The sequence below is a fragment of the Scomber japonicus genome, chromosome 15 (assembly GCF_027409825.1).
Source record: "Scomber japonicus isolate fScoJap1 chromosome 15, fScoJap1.pri, whole genome shotgun sequence".
NCBI classification, from domain to species: Eukaryota; Metazoa; Chordata; class Actinopteri; order Scombriformes; family Scombridae; genus Scomber; species Scomber japonicus.
In genome coordinates, this window is record NC_070592.1 from 8,304,398 (window position 1) to 8,322,559 (window position 18,162).

Below are 18,162 nucleotides of genomic sequence, written 5' to 3' on the forward strand. Positions count from 1 at the left end.
AAAAGAGACATTGTAGTTTTTATGATAAGAATGATATTGATTGTAAACGTCTTTATCACATATGGTAATTATTACATTCACAAATACAAATGGAATTGTGAAGTCATTAAAACAGTAGAAATGTGTAAAGATGTATATATGTAAAGCCTTTGTTACTGGATAACATGATATTCCATGTATATAGTTATGTCTTTTTTTCTTTGTCGGTTTATGTACTTATTTTTTGGTCAAGGATGAATCTTACGGTTTGAACATGATACAATGAAAAAACAGGAGGGGAAAAAGCGAAAGAGATATTGTGGCTTCATGTTTGCATAGTAGCAGAAACTCAGCAAATAACACAATAACCTCAATAACAGGAAGTTTTTCACACAGTGGTAAAATATCACAGTTTGATCTGGACACTCACAACCTTACAGACAGCAGCAGGGAAACATCAGTGGTGAGTGTTAAATATATTTCCACTATGCTCTCTTTAAAACAGATACTGAATCCATTTCTCACTTATTCCATGAATGTACTCTGTTGATTTATCAAAGCTTCAACTAATTGACACCAATTTTAGAAAACATGGGGCCTGATTTACTAAGATCCCAAGTAAAGGGTACTACATTACGTGCACAGTGCTACAGATTGCGCGCTTCTTTTGCTTTTGTCTTGCGGGTGATCTGCTAAGAATAACTGCGTAAATGAAAACAGGTGCAACAGGGTGGAGACAGCAGTATTTAAATGAGGTTTTGCGTGTCTTTATGGAGAGTTTCGATGAGCAGAAAGCTGCAAGAGCAAAATGAAATGTGATCAGGTTCTAGTGGAAGAGGTTGACAAATATATTGAGTTATAACAAAAAGAAATATTACCAGAAAAAACGACATCTGGGAGAGTTTTTGTGACAAAGTCATGGCTGTAAAACCAAAAATATTCCACTCCAAAAATATTAACACTTGTGGAAAAACTCTGTCCTGTGCGTATTCAGTCATTGTGCCTCTCCACAGTAGTTGTCTAGTCTGGTTTTTGTGTTTTCTTTCCGTTTCTCAATATGTTTAATACTGATGTTTCATATTTGAATATATGTGAAAGATGACACGATGATTATATCTTAAAAGATAACTTGAGTAAAATATGAACATTTACGGAATACATTTTAAGTTTATCTTCTGCAGTTAAACAGATTATTTTATAACAACCTAACAAGTTTAGTGTTGTGTTTCTTTGTTGTTGCAGAGAAAACTTCCTCTTTTACTGTCACCCTTCACTCTGAAGACATTATTGAAAACTCTGCATGATGAGCCACACAGAAGGTAAAACCTAGAAATGGAGGTGATGGTAAATCTACTGGGGAGAGATAATAACCTCAAGTTTGAGGGCAAACAGCCACCAGTTGAACAGAAATGGTGTATTCTTCCTTTAAAAGGCTGTATCCTCATGTCATTTTAAAGTGCTTGAAACCAGCTTCAGTGTTGTGTCCTATAAATATATTTTGACATCAGTAAACTATTTCCCTTTTTTTTTATCAAGGGAAAGTTTGAAAATTTATCAGATTTTTTTGGCTCAGCAAGCCACCATTACCGGAAGTCCAATGATTAACAGATTAACATAAATGCAGAGACAGGAAGGCAGATAACACATTTATGAAGAACTTTAAGTTATGTGACACACATCACGTATCAAGCGTGAAGGTCTCCTTATCTTAAAATTACTGCTGATTGTTATCTGTATGCAGTGTTTTTCAGTTTTGAGTATAAACCTGAAAGATTTTTACTTTTTTCTTCAACTTAAGTTCAAAACTTAACTTTTAGCAGTTGGATAAATACTGACCGTGGTCACATCTGATGTCAAAATAAATCAAATGAAATTATTTCAAAAGAAGATGAAATAGTCTGTAACCGTGTTATGCGGCATGTTGAGTTCATGTAACAATAGCGCAGTACTCATCTTAAATGTTACACATTTCTATATTAAATGCTGTTAAAACCGGTGTAAGACCATAGACCGTATAAAAGAAATGGACGTAACATCCGTGACGTCACCCATTGGTTTGTGGACTGCTGCTTGGAAGCCAATAGTTTCGAATCTAGGCAGCGCCATCTTGAAAATTTCAGGTGCATGCTGGGAAAAATAAAAACACAGATTCTACTTATATGGGCATGAGGTGGGGCCATGGGCGGAACGGGGAGGTTGCGATAGGTTGCCTGTCAATCAGGATGTAGCCACACCATAATGCATACCCTGCTTTATCATCAAATATAAAATAAGGGAGGCCAAAACTTCACAAATGAACATCATACTGCATTGAAGAAGGCTTTAAACTAGCGATTGAGACCATAAACACATTTTGAAATCAGGTTAGAAATCAAGTGAGAAGTTGGTGAATCCTCCATTGATTTTTATAGAGACGGAAGTCCTTTTGACACCAAAACGGTCGCCCCCTGGTGGTCTTTTGATATAATGCAGTTCTGAGTTACTTCCGCATTGGCCTCATTTCAGAGGACTGGAACTCCCCGCCTGTGTAAGATGCACTTTAAATGCAATATTTATTCACTGAAAAGTGGGATGTGTCTTATACACTGGTGCGTCTCATTCACCAGTGAAATACAGAGAGAGGTTGGATCTGGATATGATTATAGGTATGTAAAGGACCTTCCACATTAAGAACAAATACTATAACAACAATAACTATAACTCTAAACATAACAATGTGAGTGTCCACACTTATGAACTATAACACGCTCCACCTGTTTCCGCAGCTAATGATAATAGATCAACTATTGATGAACTGCTGCTGTATGTTGGATGGAAAAATGATCGTGTGTTGATCAGAAGTATTTGGGGACACTAGTTGCGATGATGTTTCAGTATTTACAGACCAAACTGATGTTGAAGTGCGATGTGCAAAAGCGTGACTCGGGTACAGCAGTCGAGTAAACACAGGTACACACTGTATTAAATATGTAAAGTTACTGTGTTCTTTTAAAAGGTTTAATTGAAACTCAGCCTAACCTGAACCCAGTCAGAGTTAATATACCTCTGGACACACTGTTTCTAGTGTAATATGTGTGTTTTGATTGTGTTTTTTGGAGTATAAACATATGTGTTTATAAATGAATAACTACTGGTGCATTTAAATAAACCAGTCTTTAATAGAATCGCGTTTTTCCCAGCATGAGACCCCCCAAAGTAGACTGTGTCGTATTCACCAATTTTTACGGTATATCTTTGTTCATATGTTTCAATGCACATAGCAAACAATATATTTATACATTTGCTGTGTTGGTCATTCAGCTTTGCTAATTCTTTTTTTCATAATACATAATACATTAATTTAATGATTAAAAAAAAAGAAAATTAAAATTACAAATAAAAGTATTCGATATTACTGTTTCTGCAGACGCAGATGGACGACCATCTGTGTGATCCTCTCGTTCAACAGCCCTGCAAGAAATGCTACTTTATAATATTCTGTGTTTGTGGAGATTATGTCAGAGAAATTGTAAAGGATAGGAATCCCCAATGTTTCCATTATAACAACAGTCAGGAGCCCAAATGAACATTGAAACAGGTTTTGCTCGCTGTAATCATTCCTCCTGTTACAAAATGTCAAAACATCTCCTCTAAATATGCTTACAATATAAGTGGGTCATTGTTTTGTGCAAATGTTTATCTGATGCTTATATGAGGCTTCAGCATCAAATTTCCTCTTAGTGTTCCCCTGTTGAGCTGTGGTGGAAGTATAGTAACAAAAAGAGGGACTTCTGCTTTGAAAAGACTGGTGTTAAAATGTATCTATTTGATTTGAGCTAAACTTTTAAATACGTTTTTCCACAGAAGGCAGTCTGTGGATTTTATTCCCCGTCGCTTACATCACTTCCATTGTCAGTGCATTATGAAGGGATCTTCTGATGGTCAGTATGAACAGGAGGAATGATTACAGCAAGAACAACCTAGTTCAATGTCCATTTGGGCTTCTAACTTGTTTTAAGACAGACTTTAAAAATTGTGAACCTGTCCTTTAAGTTTGGCTGCATTATGTTAAACAGGCGTACATGTTATTGTGTCAATACTCTGAACACATATTCAAGTCTAATTTACATCTCTGTCTCTTCTAACTGTAACAGGTGAAGCTTTGGCCTCCCAACAACCTGCAGTATCACGTGGAGGGTCAAAGGTCAGATTAGAGAGAGTGGCCCTGCTGTTTCTCGCTGCTCTTTTGGGTGCAGCTATCATGGTTATCTATCGTCTCTGTAAGTTTCAACAGTTTTATCAGAGCAGGTTGACTTAGATTAACCTTCAAAGTTCACATATCTGCAGTAGTTATTATTAGGGGTGGGACAATATGCTTTGGTCATGATTTGATTATTATCACGATTCTTGATAATTGCGATTCTACAAGTATTGCGATTCGATATAATTAATAATTGCAATTTTTTTTTTCCTTCTTAAAAAACAAACAAATTGAATCATACACTTCTCGAGATGATAAACCACGAATGATATTCCCATAAACAATGCACATCAGTCTGTGTCAATGTAATGAATTGTCGGATAAACCCCTTCATTTAAAAACAAAACATTATTTCAAATTGACAATGCAAAAAAGTGTTCAAACAACATGTTGCTTCTTGGACCTCCCTGAGTTGTTAAAGTAATATTAAATTATAAATAATAATTCAAACAAAACAACTAAATGTTAATGTCTGATAGCTTTAACAAAATAACATACACATGTATGCTACACAAAAAGAGGTATTTTCTGTTGTTCACTCGACCTGAGCTGTTGGAACAATAAATAAAAGATAAAGAATAATAATGGTTTATTTTTGTAGTTACCAGTTTTATTTTTACCATCATTAGGCTTCCATACCAACTATGTGCGCTAGATTCCCCTGCTGCTTTCCTCCTCTTTTACTGCTGACTGTGAGATCAGAGCAGCTAGAAGCTGATAGTTTACTAACTATAACCAGGGAGCACACTGCAGCAAGGTTAATGATCCACACAGTGACATTATATCATTGATATGACGCGCAAAAGCGATAGAAACCGATCGTTTTGCAGGATGCAGCACAGACTTTCTACTTTTATGTAGTGTGAACTGCTCCTACACTTTAGAAGATTTAGGTGCGATTGGTCTAATAAGCAGCAACACAGATCTATCGGTACGCTGTGCTCTCACACGTGCTGCATTGATACACGCGCACGCGCTCAGTCACTCTAGTGCGCGCTCTTGCTTGGTCGCTCCAGAGAGAGAGATTGTGTCTCATTTGCGGGAGTCAAGGGGCCTCTATCAATATGCGGGAGACCCACAGGACGTCAGGGAGAGTTGGGTTGTCTGCTTTTATCCTCCTACTTCAGTAGCTAATGAAGGGAGGGGGCAGGTTGTGTTATGAAGCCTACACCGAAGCCAAAAAGCGAAGTTATATGGTTAACTGGCTGCTATCAACTTCTAATGAAATCAAGCAAGTGATCAACATAGTTAACTTCACGTTACTTCAAGCAAAGTCATTTTTGCTTGATGAATGTACATAGGGGAAATACTGCTGCACATAAACACTGCTCTCTGAGGTAGTGCTGTGAGGTAATAAAATTAAATATTTGGCCAAAATAAAGCCTCCAAAAAAAAAAGTCACCCTATAAAAAAATCGCAACATGTACATGAATCGATTTTTTCCCGGTCCCTCTTTATTATTCATAGTTATGTTATCAGATGAACATCATCAGTGTAATCTTGGAAAGGAGTTTAGTTTCCTCTAATAAGCAAAGTCCTGCTCATTATCAAGCACTGACTGAGTTACTAAAGGAGCGTTTAAAGCTTTACTGACTGCTTTTGTGTTAAAAACAGCTGCGGACACTGAAACCAAGAGAAGTTTCAATGAACTGAAAGATGAGTATGAAGCTTTGAAGAAACATTTAACAGGTAGGAGTTTGATACTTTCTACAAAGTCCTGTCCACATTTCTCATGCAGCTCTGTAATGTTAGTTAAAAATCTTTTGTATTTTGCATTAAAGTATATTTAATTTAAACTGACCAGTTTTCTGATACAGCATTTTCCAACTTGTTGTTGATTATTATTTTCTCAACTTTTTTTGACTGGTGTGAAAGATCTTGGTGACTTTTTTTTTTAAACAGAGACACTCTCTAAAATGATGGAGACACCTTCTTGCCCACAAACTCCTGAACCAGAACCAAGTAAGTGATGGATTCTTCCTTCACACTTTTGTAACCTCTGATGCTGATTATAGATTAGTAATGGATTGACAGGTAACAGAAGTAAATAATAAACAGTGATGTGTTTCATCTCTCTTCAAAGGTGATTCATGCCTGAAATGTGATGCAGGCTGGGAGCAAGGTTTAGGAAAGTGTTATTATTTCTCCACCGCACGTTTTTCCTGGGAAAAGAGCAGACGCAAGTGCCAAAGACGAGGAGGAGACCTGGTGAAGATAGACAGCAGGGAGGAGCAGGTATAAAACACTGCAGCAGGTTCATGTAGCACAATGACTGTGCTCTCATGCATTTGATCACATATTTGTGTTTCTGAAGCAGTTCACATGGTGTCTCAGCACAGAAAAGTCATGTTATAATGTCATAACTTTCACCAACGTTTCCTCTTCAGGAATTCTTAGAGAAGAAAGTGTTAAACAAAATGGGGCATGATGAGGACAAGTTCTGGATCGGACTGACAGACTCAAAGGAAGAGAACAAATGGATTTGGGTGGACGGTTCACCGCTGAACGAAAGGTTTGATTGTTATGAAAACATTTCCAAAAATTGAAAAAAATATCTAATCAACTTGTATTTAATAAACCAACTCTTTCTGTTCTTCATCCCTCAGTTTGTCTTTCTGGTTCGAAGGTGAGCCGGACAATTGGAAAGACTTAGGGACAAATCCTGAAGGAGAGGACTGTGTGGGAATAGGAGAGAGAGGAGGAGCTGAAGACCAGAAGAGCTGGTTTGATAGACAATGCAATGGTGATAACAGAAGTATTTGTGAGAAACCAGCGCAAACTGGACGTCTTCAGGACGTCTGTTTCTGAAATCCAGTTGAGCTCAGTCTTCTCAGACTAATCACAGTTTTTATCAGCTGCTTTGGCTCAATTGTGAAATAATAATCATGATTCTCTAAACACAGTGTGCTATTCTCTAATCTGCAGTTCATTTTCTCACAACAGTGTTCACATTTCTTGCTTGTCAGTTTAAATATATGAGCCCAAATATGTTGATATGATCCAGTGATGCTCTGAGTTAGTCTCTCTACTCTCTGTCAGACATGTACATCAAAATGTTCATTATGTTCAGCAAACTGTCCAAACCTTTCAAACATTAATGTGTTGTATGTTTCAAAAATATAATAAAATATGAACATTTCAGTTCAAGTGGTCACATTTACAATTTTGTGTTTTTGTTTTTATTTATAAATATTTACTTATGCACATACATTCCTGTTTCTTAGTTGGTTGCAGAGGTTATTTGACTTTATTATTTGGTTGGTTTATGTAAGTCTCAATGACAAACTACATTCTGTCACATTGACACTAAACATTATTTAGTTTAGAGACATGAGTTAAAAGGTTTGAGTGTGTGATTGACGTTTGCAGGACAAATTAAGTGTTTTGCTGCTCAGTGTAAAATATAGTGATTCATCTTAGTGTTCACAGAGCTGTGACAGTGTTTCAGAAAATGTGCTTAAAGGATAAAGCTGGTGATTTTCTATATTTTTCTTATTATCAACTAATCTTATGCACAGAGCTAAAGAAACATTTTGTAAAGATACAAGAAATTGTTTGATGTTGTTTAGTTTGGTTTTTTGTGTTTTCTTTCCTTTTCTCAATATGTTTTAATACTGATGTTTTTAATATATGAAAGATGATACAATGAGTATTTCTTAAAAGATCAATATTTCAGCAAGGTGTTTGTATTTTTTATAACTTGAGTAACATATGAACATTTACAGAATAAACGTAAAGTTTATCCGCCGCAGTTAAACAGATTATTGGTCCGGGGGGCAGACACCCTCCCTACATTTAAGAGTAGGCTTAATACTTTCCTTTTTGATAAAGCTTATAGTTCGGGCTCTTAGAGATCTTAGCTTATGCTGCTATAGGCTTAGACTGCCGGGGGACTCCCATGATGCACTGAGCTCCTCTCTCCTCCTCCCTCTCTCTCTATCCATCCATCTATATCCATTAACATTCATGTACTATTAATGCATTAAATAATCTAAATTTCTTCCCCGGAGTTGTCTGTGCTTTCTGGTCTCACAGGTAATCTGGGTCTGTAGACGTCCGGATGACAGATTCCAGTCCCGGACCTTCTAGCTTCATTGTTGGTCTTCATTGTGCTTCTCTCCTCTATCCTTCCTTTCTCTCCTCTCTACCCCAACCGGTCGAGGCAGATGTTCTCCCACTCTGAGTCTGGTTCTGCCTGAGGTTTCTTCCTGTTAAAAGGGAGTTTTTTCTTGCCACTGTTGGGTCTCTTTCAAATTAAAACCTGAAGAGTTCGGTTTGGAACCTGCTCTACGTGTAAAGTGCCTTGAGAAAACTTTGTTGTGATTTGGCGCTATACAAATAGAGATTGATTGATTATTTTAAAACAACCTAACAAAGGTTTAGTGTTTCTTGTTGCAGAGAAAACTTCCTCTTTTACTGTCACCCTTCACTCTGAAGACATTATTGAAAACTCTGCATGATGAGCCACACAGAAGGTAAAACCTAGAAATGGAGGTGATGGTAAATCTACTGGTGAGAGATAATAACCTCAAGTTTGAGGGCAAACAGCCACCAGTTGAACAGAAATGGTGTATTCTTCCTTTAAAAGGCTGTATCCTCATGTCATTTTAAAGTGCTTGAAACCAGCTTCAGTGTTGTGTCCTGTAAATATATTTTGACATCAGTAAACTATTTCCTTTTTTATAATGTAAGTGAAGTTTGTGGTTAGACTTCTTTACCAGTAAACACATCATTAATACTGTGATATCATCTTAAGACCAGTTTTACGTTGATGAAATTGTTTTCTGCAACTTCAGAAACTCTCAAATGTACACATAAAGTCACATAAATTTGAGCTGAAGTCATATTTATATTTTGCATACTTTGGATTATAATTGAGGACTTAAGCCTGTTTTACTGCTTCAACAGCAGCAGAAGAGGTTCATCAGACAGGCTTCAGCTGCTGTAAATGAAATACGATACTTCCATGTTTGAGCAAACCTTAGAAAGAAAGAAAGAAAGAAAGAAAGAAAGAAAGAAAGAAAGAAAGAAAGAAAGAGACTGGGTGTACGGAAATGTACAGTTTTACCATAAATGGAGTAAAGACAGGAAGGCGGATGACAAAATGAGGAAGTAACGATGACGGATATTTTTGAAGACCTTTAAGTTATCTGATACACAAAGTATCAAGTGTGAAGGTCTCTTTATCTTTTGGTAAATCACTTTGCTGATATTATAAACATGTGCGATCCTTAATTCAACAGTCCTGTAAGAAATGCTACCTTATAATATTCTGTGTCTGTGGAGATTATATCAGAGATTTTAAAGGACAGGCTCCCAATTCTTCAAATCTGTCTTAAGACAGTCAGGAGCCCAAATGAACATTGAAAAAGTTTTTTTAATGCAATTATTCCTCCAGTTCAAGCTGGCCATTAAAATATGTCTTCTGACTATGCTTACAATGTAAGTGGGTCCTTTTATGTTCTCTGCAAACATTTATCTCAATCTTAAATGAACCCCTTCAACTCTACCGTACATGGCACCTTCCCCCAGGAACCCCTCTTTTATGAGCCAGTGCATCCTCTCTGCACTCTTGGCCTACATCTTCCTTCAGCTCTCCGCTCGCCAGCTTCATACTGCCAACTGTTTCTGAAATAACTGGTCTCATTCATCAATCCAAGTCATGTACCTGCCAGTTAGACCCCCTACCTACCCACCTGGTAAAAATCTGCCTACCTGCCCTGTCCGCATTAATAACTGACATCAATCATTCCTCACTGACTTCTGGTGTTGTTCCATCATCACTAAAGACTGCTGCAATAACACCAACACTCAAGAAACCTGGCGCCGATCCGAATGACTTGAACAACTTCTGTCCAATCTCAAACTTTCCATTTCTCTCCAAAATACTAGAAAGAACTGTTGCAGCTCAGGTCCACACCCATCTGTCTGACAACAACCTCTATGAACAATTTCAGTCAGGCTTCCGTCCTCTCCGCAGCACTGAGACAGCCCTAGTGAAAATCACAAACCACCTCCTGATGGCATCTGACTCTGGACTTCTCTCCATTCTGGTTCTCCTCGACCTGAGTGCTGCTTTCGACACCATTTCTCATGACATCCTCCTGGACAGATTAGCCTCCATTGGAATCACTGACATCCCTCTGGCTTGGTTCACATCATATCTCTCTGGCCGCACACCTTTGGTCAAATCAAAAACCTGAGATCCGGCTCCTCTCCAGTCTCTAGTGGTGTTCCCCAGGGCTCTGTCCTTGCCCCCCTCCTGTTCATTATTTATCTTCTGCCTCTTGGTCACATTCTCTGCAAATTTGACATACAATTCCACTGTTACGCTGATGATACCCAACTCTATCTTTCCACTAAGCCTACTTCCACTCTGCCACCCATAGCTCTATCTGACTGCTTACTGGAAATTAAATCATGGCTCTCACTCAATGGTGAAAATCTGAGGTACTCCTCATCGGTACCAGACCAACCTTAGCAACACTCAACACTCTCTCCATGTCCATCGACAATTCCACTGTTCCTCCATCCCCTCAAGTAAAGAGCCTGGGTGTCATCCTGGACAGCACACTATCTTTCCAAGCCAACATCAATAACGTAACTATCTGCGTGACATCAATCGTCTCTGTCTCTCACTTTCACCAACCTGCACCGCTATCCTGGTAAACACCCTGATCATATCCCGTCTGGACTACTGTAACTCTCTCCTCTTTGGTCTTCCACGGAAATCTCTCCACAAACTCCAACTGGTCCAGAACGCAGCCGCTCGTATCATAACCAGAACTCCCTCTATTGAACACATCACTCCTGCCCTGCAGCAACTTCACTGGCTCCCTATCAAATCCCACATTGACTTTAAGATTCTACTCCTCACGTTCAAGATCCTTCACAACCTGGCACCATCATATCTTTCTGAACTTCTTCACATCTACACACCTTCTCAAACTCTCTGATCCTCCTCTGCCAACCAGCTCTTCGCTCCATCTGCCAACTTAACCACCATGGGGTCAAGAGCTTTCAGCCGATCTGCCCCCCGCCTATGGAACTCTCTCCCACCAGACATTCCCACTTCGGACTCTGTCTCCACCTTTAAATCCCGCCTGAAAACGCACCTATTCAGAGTGGCCTACTCTGTCTCTCACTACCTATGCAATCTTCATTCTTGTTTATTTATTGTACTAATGCACTTTGTAGTCACATTCACATTTATTCTTTATCTTTGCACTAAATGTCTGATTTATATTGTTTGATGTACTGTTGTTGTGTTTTATGTGCCTTGTAAGGTGACCTTGAGTGCTTTGAAAGGCGCCTTTAAATAAAATGCATTATTAATATTGATGGTACCTTCCTGTATGGTTTTGGTAGTTCTGGGTAGCCGACATCTTACTTTATAAAGGCACGGCCTAACTCCTTGACAAAATATTCCTTTAACATTATGAATGGTTTTATTATTCATTTAGAAAAAAGAAACATTGATTTTTTTATAAGACGGAAGATCTTTATCTTACATGGAAATTATTAAAAATACAAATGGAAGTGTAAAACCATTAAAACAGTAGAAATGTGTAAAGATTTAAAAATGTTCATTTAAATGCTTTGGTACTTGTGAACATGACACCCCATGTTTATAGTTTTAAGTCATTTTTTTGTTTGTTTGTTGATTGATGTCGTTATTATTCAGTCGAGGATGAATCGTATGGTTTGATCATGATACAATGAAAAAAGGAGGGAAAAGAGGAACATATCATGAGAGATATTGTGGCTTCATTTTTGCATAGTGGAAGAAACTCAGCAAGTAACACATTAAGTTCAGTAACAGGGTGTTTTTCACACAGTGGTAACTTATCACAGTTTAATCTGGACGCTCACAACCTTACAGACAGCAGCAGGGAAACATCAGTGGTGAGTGTTAAATATATTTCCACTATGCTCTCTTTAAAACAGATATTGAATCATTTCTCACTTATTCCATGAATGTACTCTGTTGATTTATCAAAGCTTCAACTAATTGACACCAATTTTAGAAGACATGGTTTTGTTTCTGAAGTGAAATACAGACTCACAATCTAATGACTATTCTCTCAAACTTATTTGTCTTGTCAGCAAATGTCACATTCATAAGTCTAAAGTGCTTCACATCACACCTAACATTTGTATTCTGTATTAAACTACAACATCTCTTTGACTGTTTTCCAAGATGAAGATAAAGCTATTAAAACCTCTCAAATAATCAGGAAGTTACTCTGTAAGATAAAATAAATACTTTGCATACAACAAATTCAAGTTTACATATAAGTCGTACAGTTTGATGTCTAGTTTCAGCAAGGTGTTTGTATTTATTATAACTTGAGTAAAATATGAACATTTACAGAATAAATGTACATTTTATCTTCTGCAGTTAAACAGATTATTTTAAAAAGGACCTAACAACAGTTTGTTGTGTTTTTGTTGTTGCAGAGTAAACTTCCTCTTTTACTGTCACCCTTCACTCTGAAGACATTATTGAAAACTCTGCATGATGAGCCACACAGAAGGTAAAACCTAGAAATGGAGGTGATGGTAAATCTACTGGTGAGAGAATGATAACCTCCAGTCTGACTCCATCAGATAAACCAGTTGAACAGAAATGGTGTATTCTTCCTTTAAAAGGCTGTATCCTCATGTCATTTTAAAGTGCTTGAAACCAGCTTCAGTGTTGTGTCCTATAAATATATTTTGACATCAGTAAACTATTTCCTTTTTTTAATGAGCGAAGCAGTTTGTGGTTAGACTTCTTTACCATTTAATACGTTATCCGTACTGCGATATCATGTTGAAGACCAGTTTTAAGTTGATTAAACTTTTTTCTGCAACTTCAGGATGAAAAGAGGTTCATCAGACAGGCTTCAGCTGCTGTAAAATAAACAAAGAGCTACTTCTAAGTTTGAGCAAACCTTATTGGAAATATACTGCAACTTTAAATCAGATCTATGTTTGTGCATCTTTTTTTCCAACTTGTTTTCTTGTTTATTTTCTCCTGTTTTTACCCAACTGTAACCTGACAGTCAAAAAAGAAAGAGACAGGCTGTACGGAAATGTACAGTTTTATCATAAATGGAGTAAAGACAGGAAGGCAGGTGACAAAATAAGGAAGTACCCATGAAGGGTATTATCTGACACACAAAGTATCAAGTGTGAAGGTCTCTTTATCTTTTGGTAAATCACTTTGCTGATATTATAAACATGTGCGATCCTTCATTCAACAGTCCTGTAAGAAATGCTACTGTATAATATTCTGTGTCTGTGGAGATTATATCAGAGAGATTTTAAAAGGACAGGCTCCCAATTCTTCAAATCTGTCTGAAGACAACAGTCAGGAGCCCAAATGAACATTGAAATAGGTTTTTAACGCAATTATTTCTCCTGTTCGAGTTGGCCATTACAATATATCTTCTGACTATGCTTACAATATACTTGCCATTTAAGTGGGTCCCTGTCTTCTGAAAATGTTTATCTGAATCTTAAATGAGGCTTCAGCAGTCTCAGCTAGTCATATCGAGTGGATATCTGACACATTTACAGTCTTTTTTAGCATCAGATTCCCTCTTTGTGTCCCTGTTGAGCTGTGGTGGAAGTATAGTAACAAAAAGACTTTGGCACTAAAAAGACTGTAATGTAGAAACATATCTACTTTACCCTACTTCTACGCCATGTGTGTACATATGTGTGTAAATATGTGTGGGTATACATGTAAAGGTATACATATACCTTGTTTTGGTTTTTTCTCTGGTGTTCTTTTATACTAATGTCAGACCTCAGGAAGAACAGCTTCAGCAAGGCTGCAGCTAATGGGGTTCCTAATAAAAATAAACTAAACTAAACTTGATTTGACACATCTGGACTACTGAGGCTTCAGCTTCAGATAAACTTTTAAATACATTTTTGCACAGAAGGAGGACTGTGGATTTTATCCCCCGTTGCTTACATTGTCAGTGTTATGAAGGGATCTTCTAATGGTCGGTGTGAACAGGAGGAATGATAACAGCAAGAAAAACAGGTTTCAAAGTTAATTTGGGCTTCTAACTTTTTTTAAGATTGACTTTAAAAATTGTGAACCTGTCCTTTAAGTTTGGCTGCATTATGTTAAACAGGCGTACATGTTATTGTGTCAATACTCTGTACACATATTCAAGTCTAATTTACATCTCTGTCTCTTCTAACTGTAACAGGTGAAGATTTGGCCTCCCAACAACCTGCAGTGTCACGTGGAGGGTCAAAGGTCAGATTAGAAACAGTGACCCTGCTGTGTGTAGCTGCTCTTTTGGGTGCTGCTGTCATTGTTATCTATCGTCTCTGTAAGTTTGAACAGTTTTATCAGAGCAGGTTGACTTAGATTAACCTTCAAAGTTCACATATCTGCAGTAGTTATTATTCATAGTTATGTTATCAGATGAACATCATCAGTGTAATCTTGGAAAGGAGTTTAGTTTCCTCTAATAAGCAGAGTCCTACTCATTATCAAGCACTGACTGAGTTACTAAAGGAGAGTTTAAAACTTTACTGACTGCTTTTGTTTTAAAAACAGCTGAGGACAACATTCAAACCAAGAGAAGTCTCAATGAACTGAAAGATGAGAATGAAGCTTTGAAGAAAAATGTAACAGGTAGGAGTTTGACACTTTCTACAAAGTCCTGCTCATTATCAAACACTGACTGAGTTACTAAAGGAGAGTTTAAAGCTTTACTGACTGCTTTTGTTTTAAAAACAGCTGAGGACAACATTCAAACCAAGAGAAGTCTCAATGAACTGAAAGATGAGAATGAAGCTTTGAAGAAAAATGTAACAGGTAGGAGTTTGACACTTTCTACAAAGTCCTGTCCACATTTCTCATGCAGCACTGTAATGTTAGTTTAAAATCTGACACATTTTGAATTATAGTATATTTAATTTAAGCTGACCAGTTGTCTGATATAAAATCTTTAAGTTGTTGTTGATTATTATTATTCTCAACTTTTTTTGACTGGTGTTTCTCTGCTGTCTTTTTTAACAGAGACACTCTCTAAAATGATGGTGACAACTTCTCAAACTCCTGAACCAGAACCAAGTAAGTGATGGATTCTTCCTTCACACTTTTGTAACCTCTGATGCTGATTATAGATTAGTAATGGATTGACAGGTAACAGAAGTAAATAATAAACTGTGATGTGTTTCAACTCTCTTCAAAGGTGATGCAAGTCTGAAATGTGATGTAGAATGGGAGCAAGGTTTAGGAAAGTGTTATTATATCTCCAACACATATTCATCCTGGGAAGAGAGCAGACGCAAGTGCCAAAGACTAGGAGGAGACCTGGTGAAGATAGAGAGCAGGGAGGAGCAGGTATAAAACACTGCAGCAGGTTCATGTAGCACACTGACTGTGCTCTCATGCATTTGATCACATATTTGTGTTTCTGAAGCAGTTAACATGGTGTCTCAGCACAGAAAAGTCATGTTATAATGTCATAACTTTCACCAACTTTTCCTCCTCAGAAATTCTTGTATAACAAACTGGGAGATATAATGAGATGCCATGAGGACAAGTTCTGGATCGGACTGACAGACTCAAAGGAAGAGAACAAATGGATTTGGGTGGACGGTTCACCACTGAATCCAAGGTTTGATTGTTATGAAAACATTTCCAAAAATCCAAAAATTGAATCAACTTGTTTTTATTGAACCAACTCTTTCTGTTCTTCATCCCTCAGTTTGTCTTTCTGGTTCAAAGGTGAGCCGGACAATTGGAATGGGACCAATCCTGAAGGAGAGGACTGTGTGAGGATGGGAGAGAAAGGAGGAGCCAAAGACCTGAACAGCTGGTTTGATCGATCCTGCAACGATCTTTACAGAAGTATTTGTGAGAAACCAGCACAAACTGGACGTCATCATGTGTGTGTCTGAAATCCAGTTGAGCTCAGTCTTCTCAGACTAATCACAGTTTTTATCAGCTGTTTTGGCTCAATTCTGAAATAATAATCATGATTCTCTAAACACAGTGTGCTATTCTCTAATCTGCAGTTCATTTTCTCACAACAGTGTTCACATTTCTTGCTTGTCAGTTTAAATATATGAGCCCAAATATGTTGATATGATCCAGTGATGCTCTGAGTTAGTCTCTCTACTCTCTGTCAGACATGTACATCTAAATGTTCATTATGTTCAGCAAACTGTCCAAACCTTTCAAACATTAATGTGTTGTATATTTCAAAAATATAATAAAAGATGAACATTTAAGTTCAAGTGGTCACATTTACAATTTTGTCTTTTTGTTTTTAATTCATAAATATTTACTTTTGCACATGCATCCCTGTTTTTTATTTGGTTGCAGAGGTTATTTGACTTTATTATTTGGTTGGTTTATGTAAGTCTCAATGACAAACTACATTCTGTCACACTGACACTAAACATTATTTATTTTAGGGACATGAGTTAAAAGGTTTGAGTGTGATTGACGTTTTCAGGACAAATGAAGTGTTTTGCTGCTCAGTGTAAAATATAGTGATTCATCTTAGTGTTCACAGAACTGTGACAGTGTTTCAGAAAATGTGCTTAAAGGATAAAGCTGGTGATTTTCTATATTTTTCTAATTATCAACTAATCTTATGCACAGAGCTAAAGAAACATTTTGTAAAGATACAAGAAAATAGTTTGATGTTGTTTAGTTTGGTTTTTGTGTTTCTTTCCTTTTTTCAATATGTTTAATACTGATGTTTCAGATTTGAATATGAAAGATGATACAATGATTATATCTTAAAAGATCTTCCGCAGTTAAACAGATTATTTTAAAACAACCTAACAACAGTTTGTTGTGTTTTTGTTGTTGCAGAGTAAACTTCCTCTTTTACTGTCACCCGTCACTCTGAAGACGCCATACTGAAAACTCTGCATGATGAGCCACACAGAAGGTAAAACCTAGAAATGGAGGTGATGGTAAATCTACTGGGGAGAGATAATAACCTCAAGTTTGAGGGCAAACAGCCACCAGTTGAACAGAAATGGTGTATTCTTCCTTTAAAAGGCTGTATCCTCATGTCATTTTAAAGTGCTTGAAACCAGCTTCAGTGTTGTGTCCTGTAAATATATTTTGACATCAGTAAACTATTTCCTTTTTTATAACGTGAGTGAAGTTTGTGGTTAGACTTCTTTAGCAGTAAACACATCATTAATACTGTGATATCATCTTAAGACCAGTTTTATGTTGATGAAACTGTTTTCTACAACTTCAGAAACTCTCAAATTTATCAGATTTTTTCGTCACATAAATTTGAGCTAAAGTCATATTTATATTTTGCATACTTTGGATTATAATTGATGACTTAAGCCTGTTTTACTGCTTCAACAGCAGCAGAAGAGGTTCATCAGACAGGCTTCAGCTGCTGTAAATGAAATACAGAGCTACTTCCAAGTTTGAGCAAACCTTAGAAAGAAAGGAAGAAAGAAAGAAAGAAAGAAAGAAAGAAAGAAAGAAAGACTGGGTGTACGGAAATGTACAGTTTTATCATAAATGGAGTAAAGAGAGGAAGGCGGGTGACAAAATGAGGAAGCAATGATGAAGGATATTTTTGAAGACCTTTAAGTTATCTGATACACAAAGTATCAAGTGTGAAGGTTTCTTTATCTTTTGATAAATCACTTTGCTGATATTCTAAACATGTGTGATCCTTAATTCAACAGTCCTGTAAGAAATGCTAACGTATAATATTCTGTGTCTGTGGAGATTATATCAGAGAGATTTTAAAGGACAGGCTCCCAATTCTTCAAATCTGTCTTAAGACAACAGTCAGGAGCCCAAATGAATATTGAAAAAGTTTAATGCAATTATTCCTCCTGTTCATGCTGGCCATTAAAATATATCTTCTAACTATACTTACAATGTAAGTGGGTCCTTGTTTTCTGCAAACATTTATCTCAATCTTAAATGAACC

General features: G+C 37.0%; 1 protein-coding gene across 1 annotated transcript in view; it reads left to right on the forward strand.

The window, feature by feature from the left end:
- Nucleotides 1-16,182, forward strand: part of LOC128373986 (C-type lectin domain family 4 member E-like) — a 55,763-nt gene extending 39,581 nt beyond the window's left edge. Inside the window, exons 9-10 of the mRNA XM_053334187.1 lie at nucleotides 6,826-6,845; nucleotides 15,966-16,182. Coding sequence (XP_053190162.1) covers nucleotides 6,826-6,845; nucleotides 15,966-16,138 — 193 coding nt within the window. The 3' untranslated portion in view covers nucleotides 16,139-16,182. The remainder of the gene's footprint in view (nucleotides 1-6,825; nucleotides 6,846-15,965) is intronic.
- Nucleotides 16,183-18,162: the final 1,980 nt, after the last annotated feature.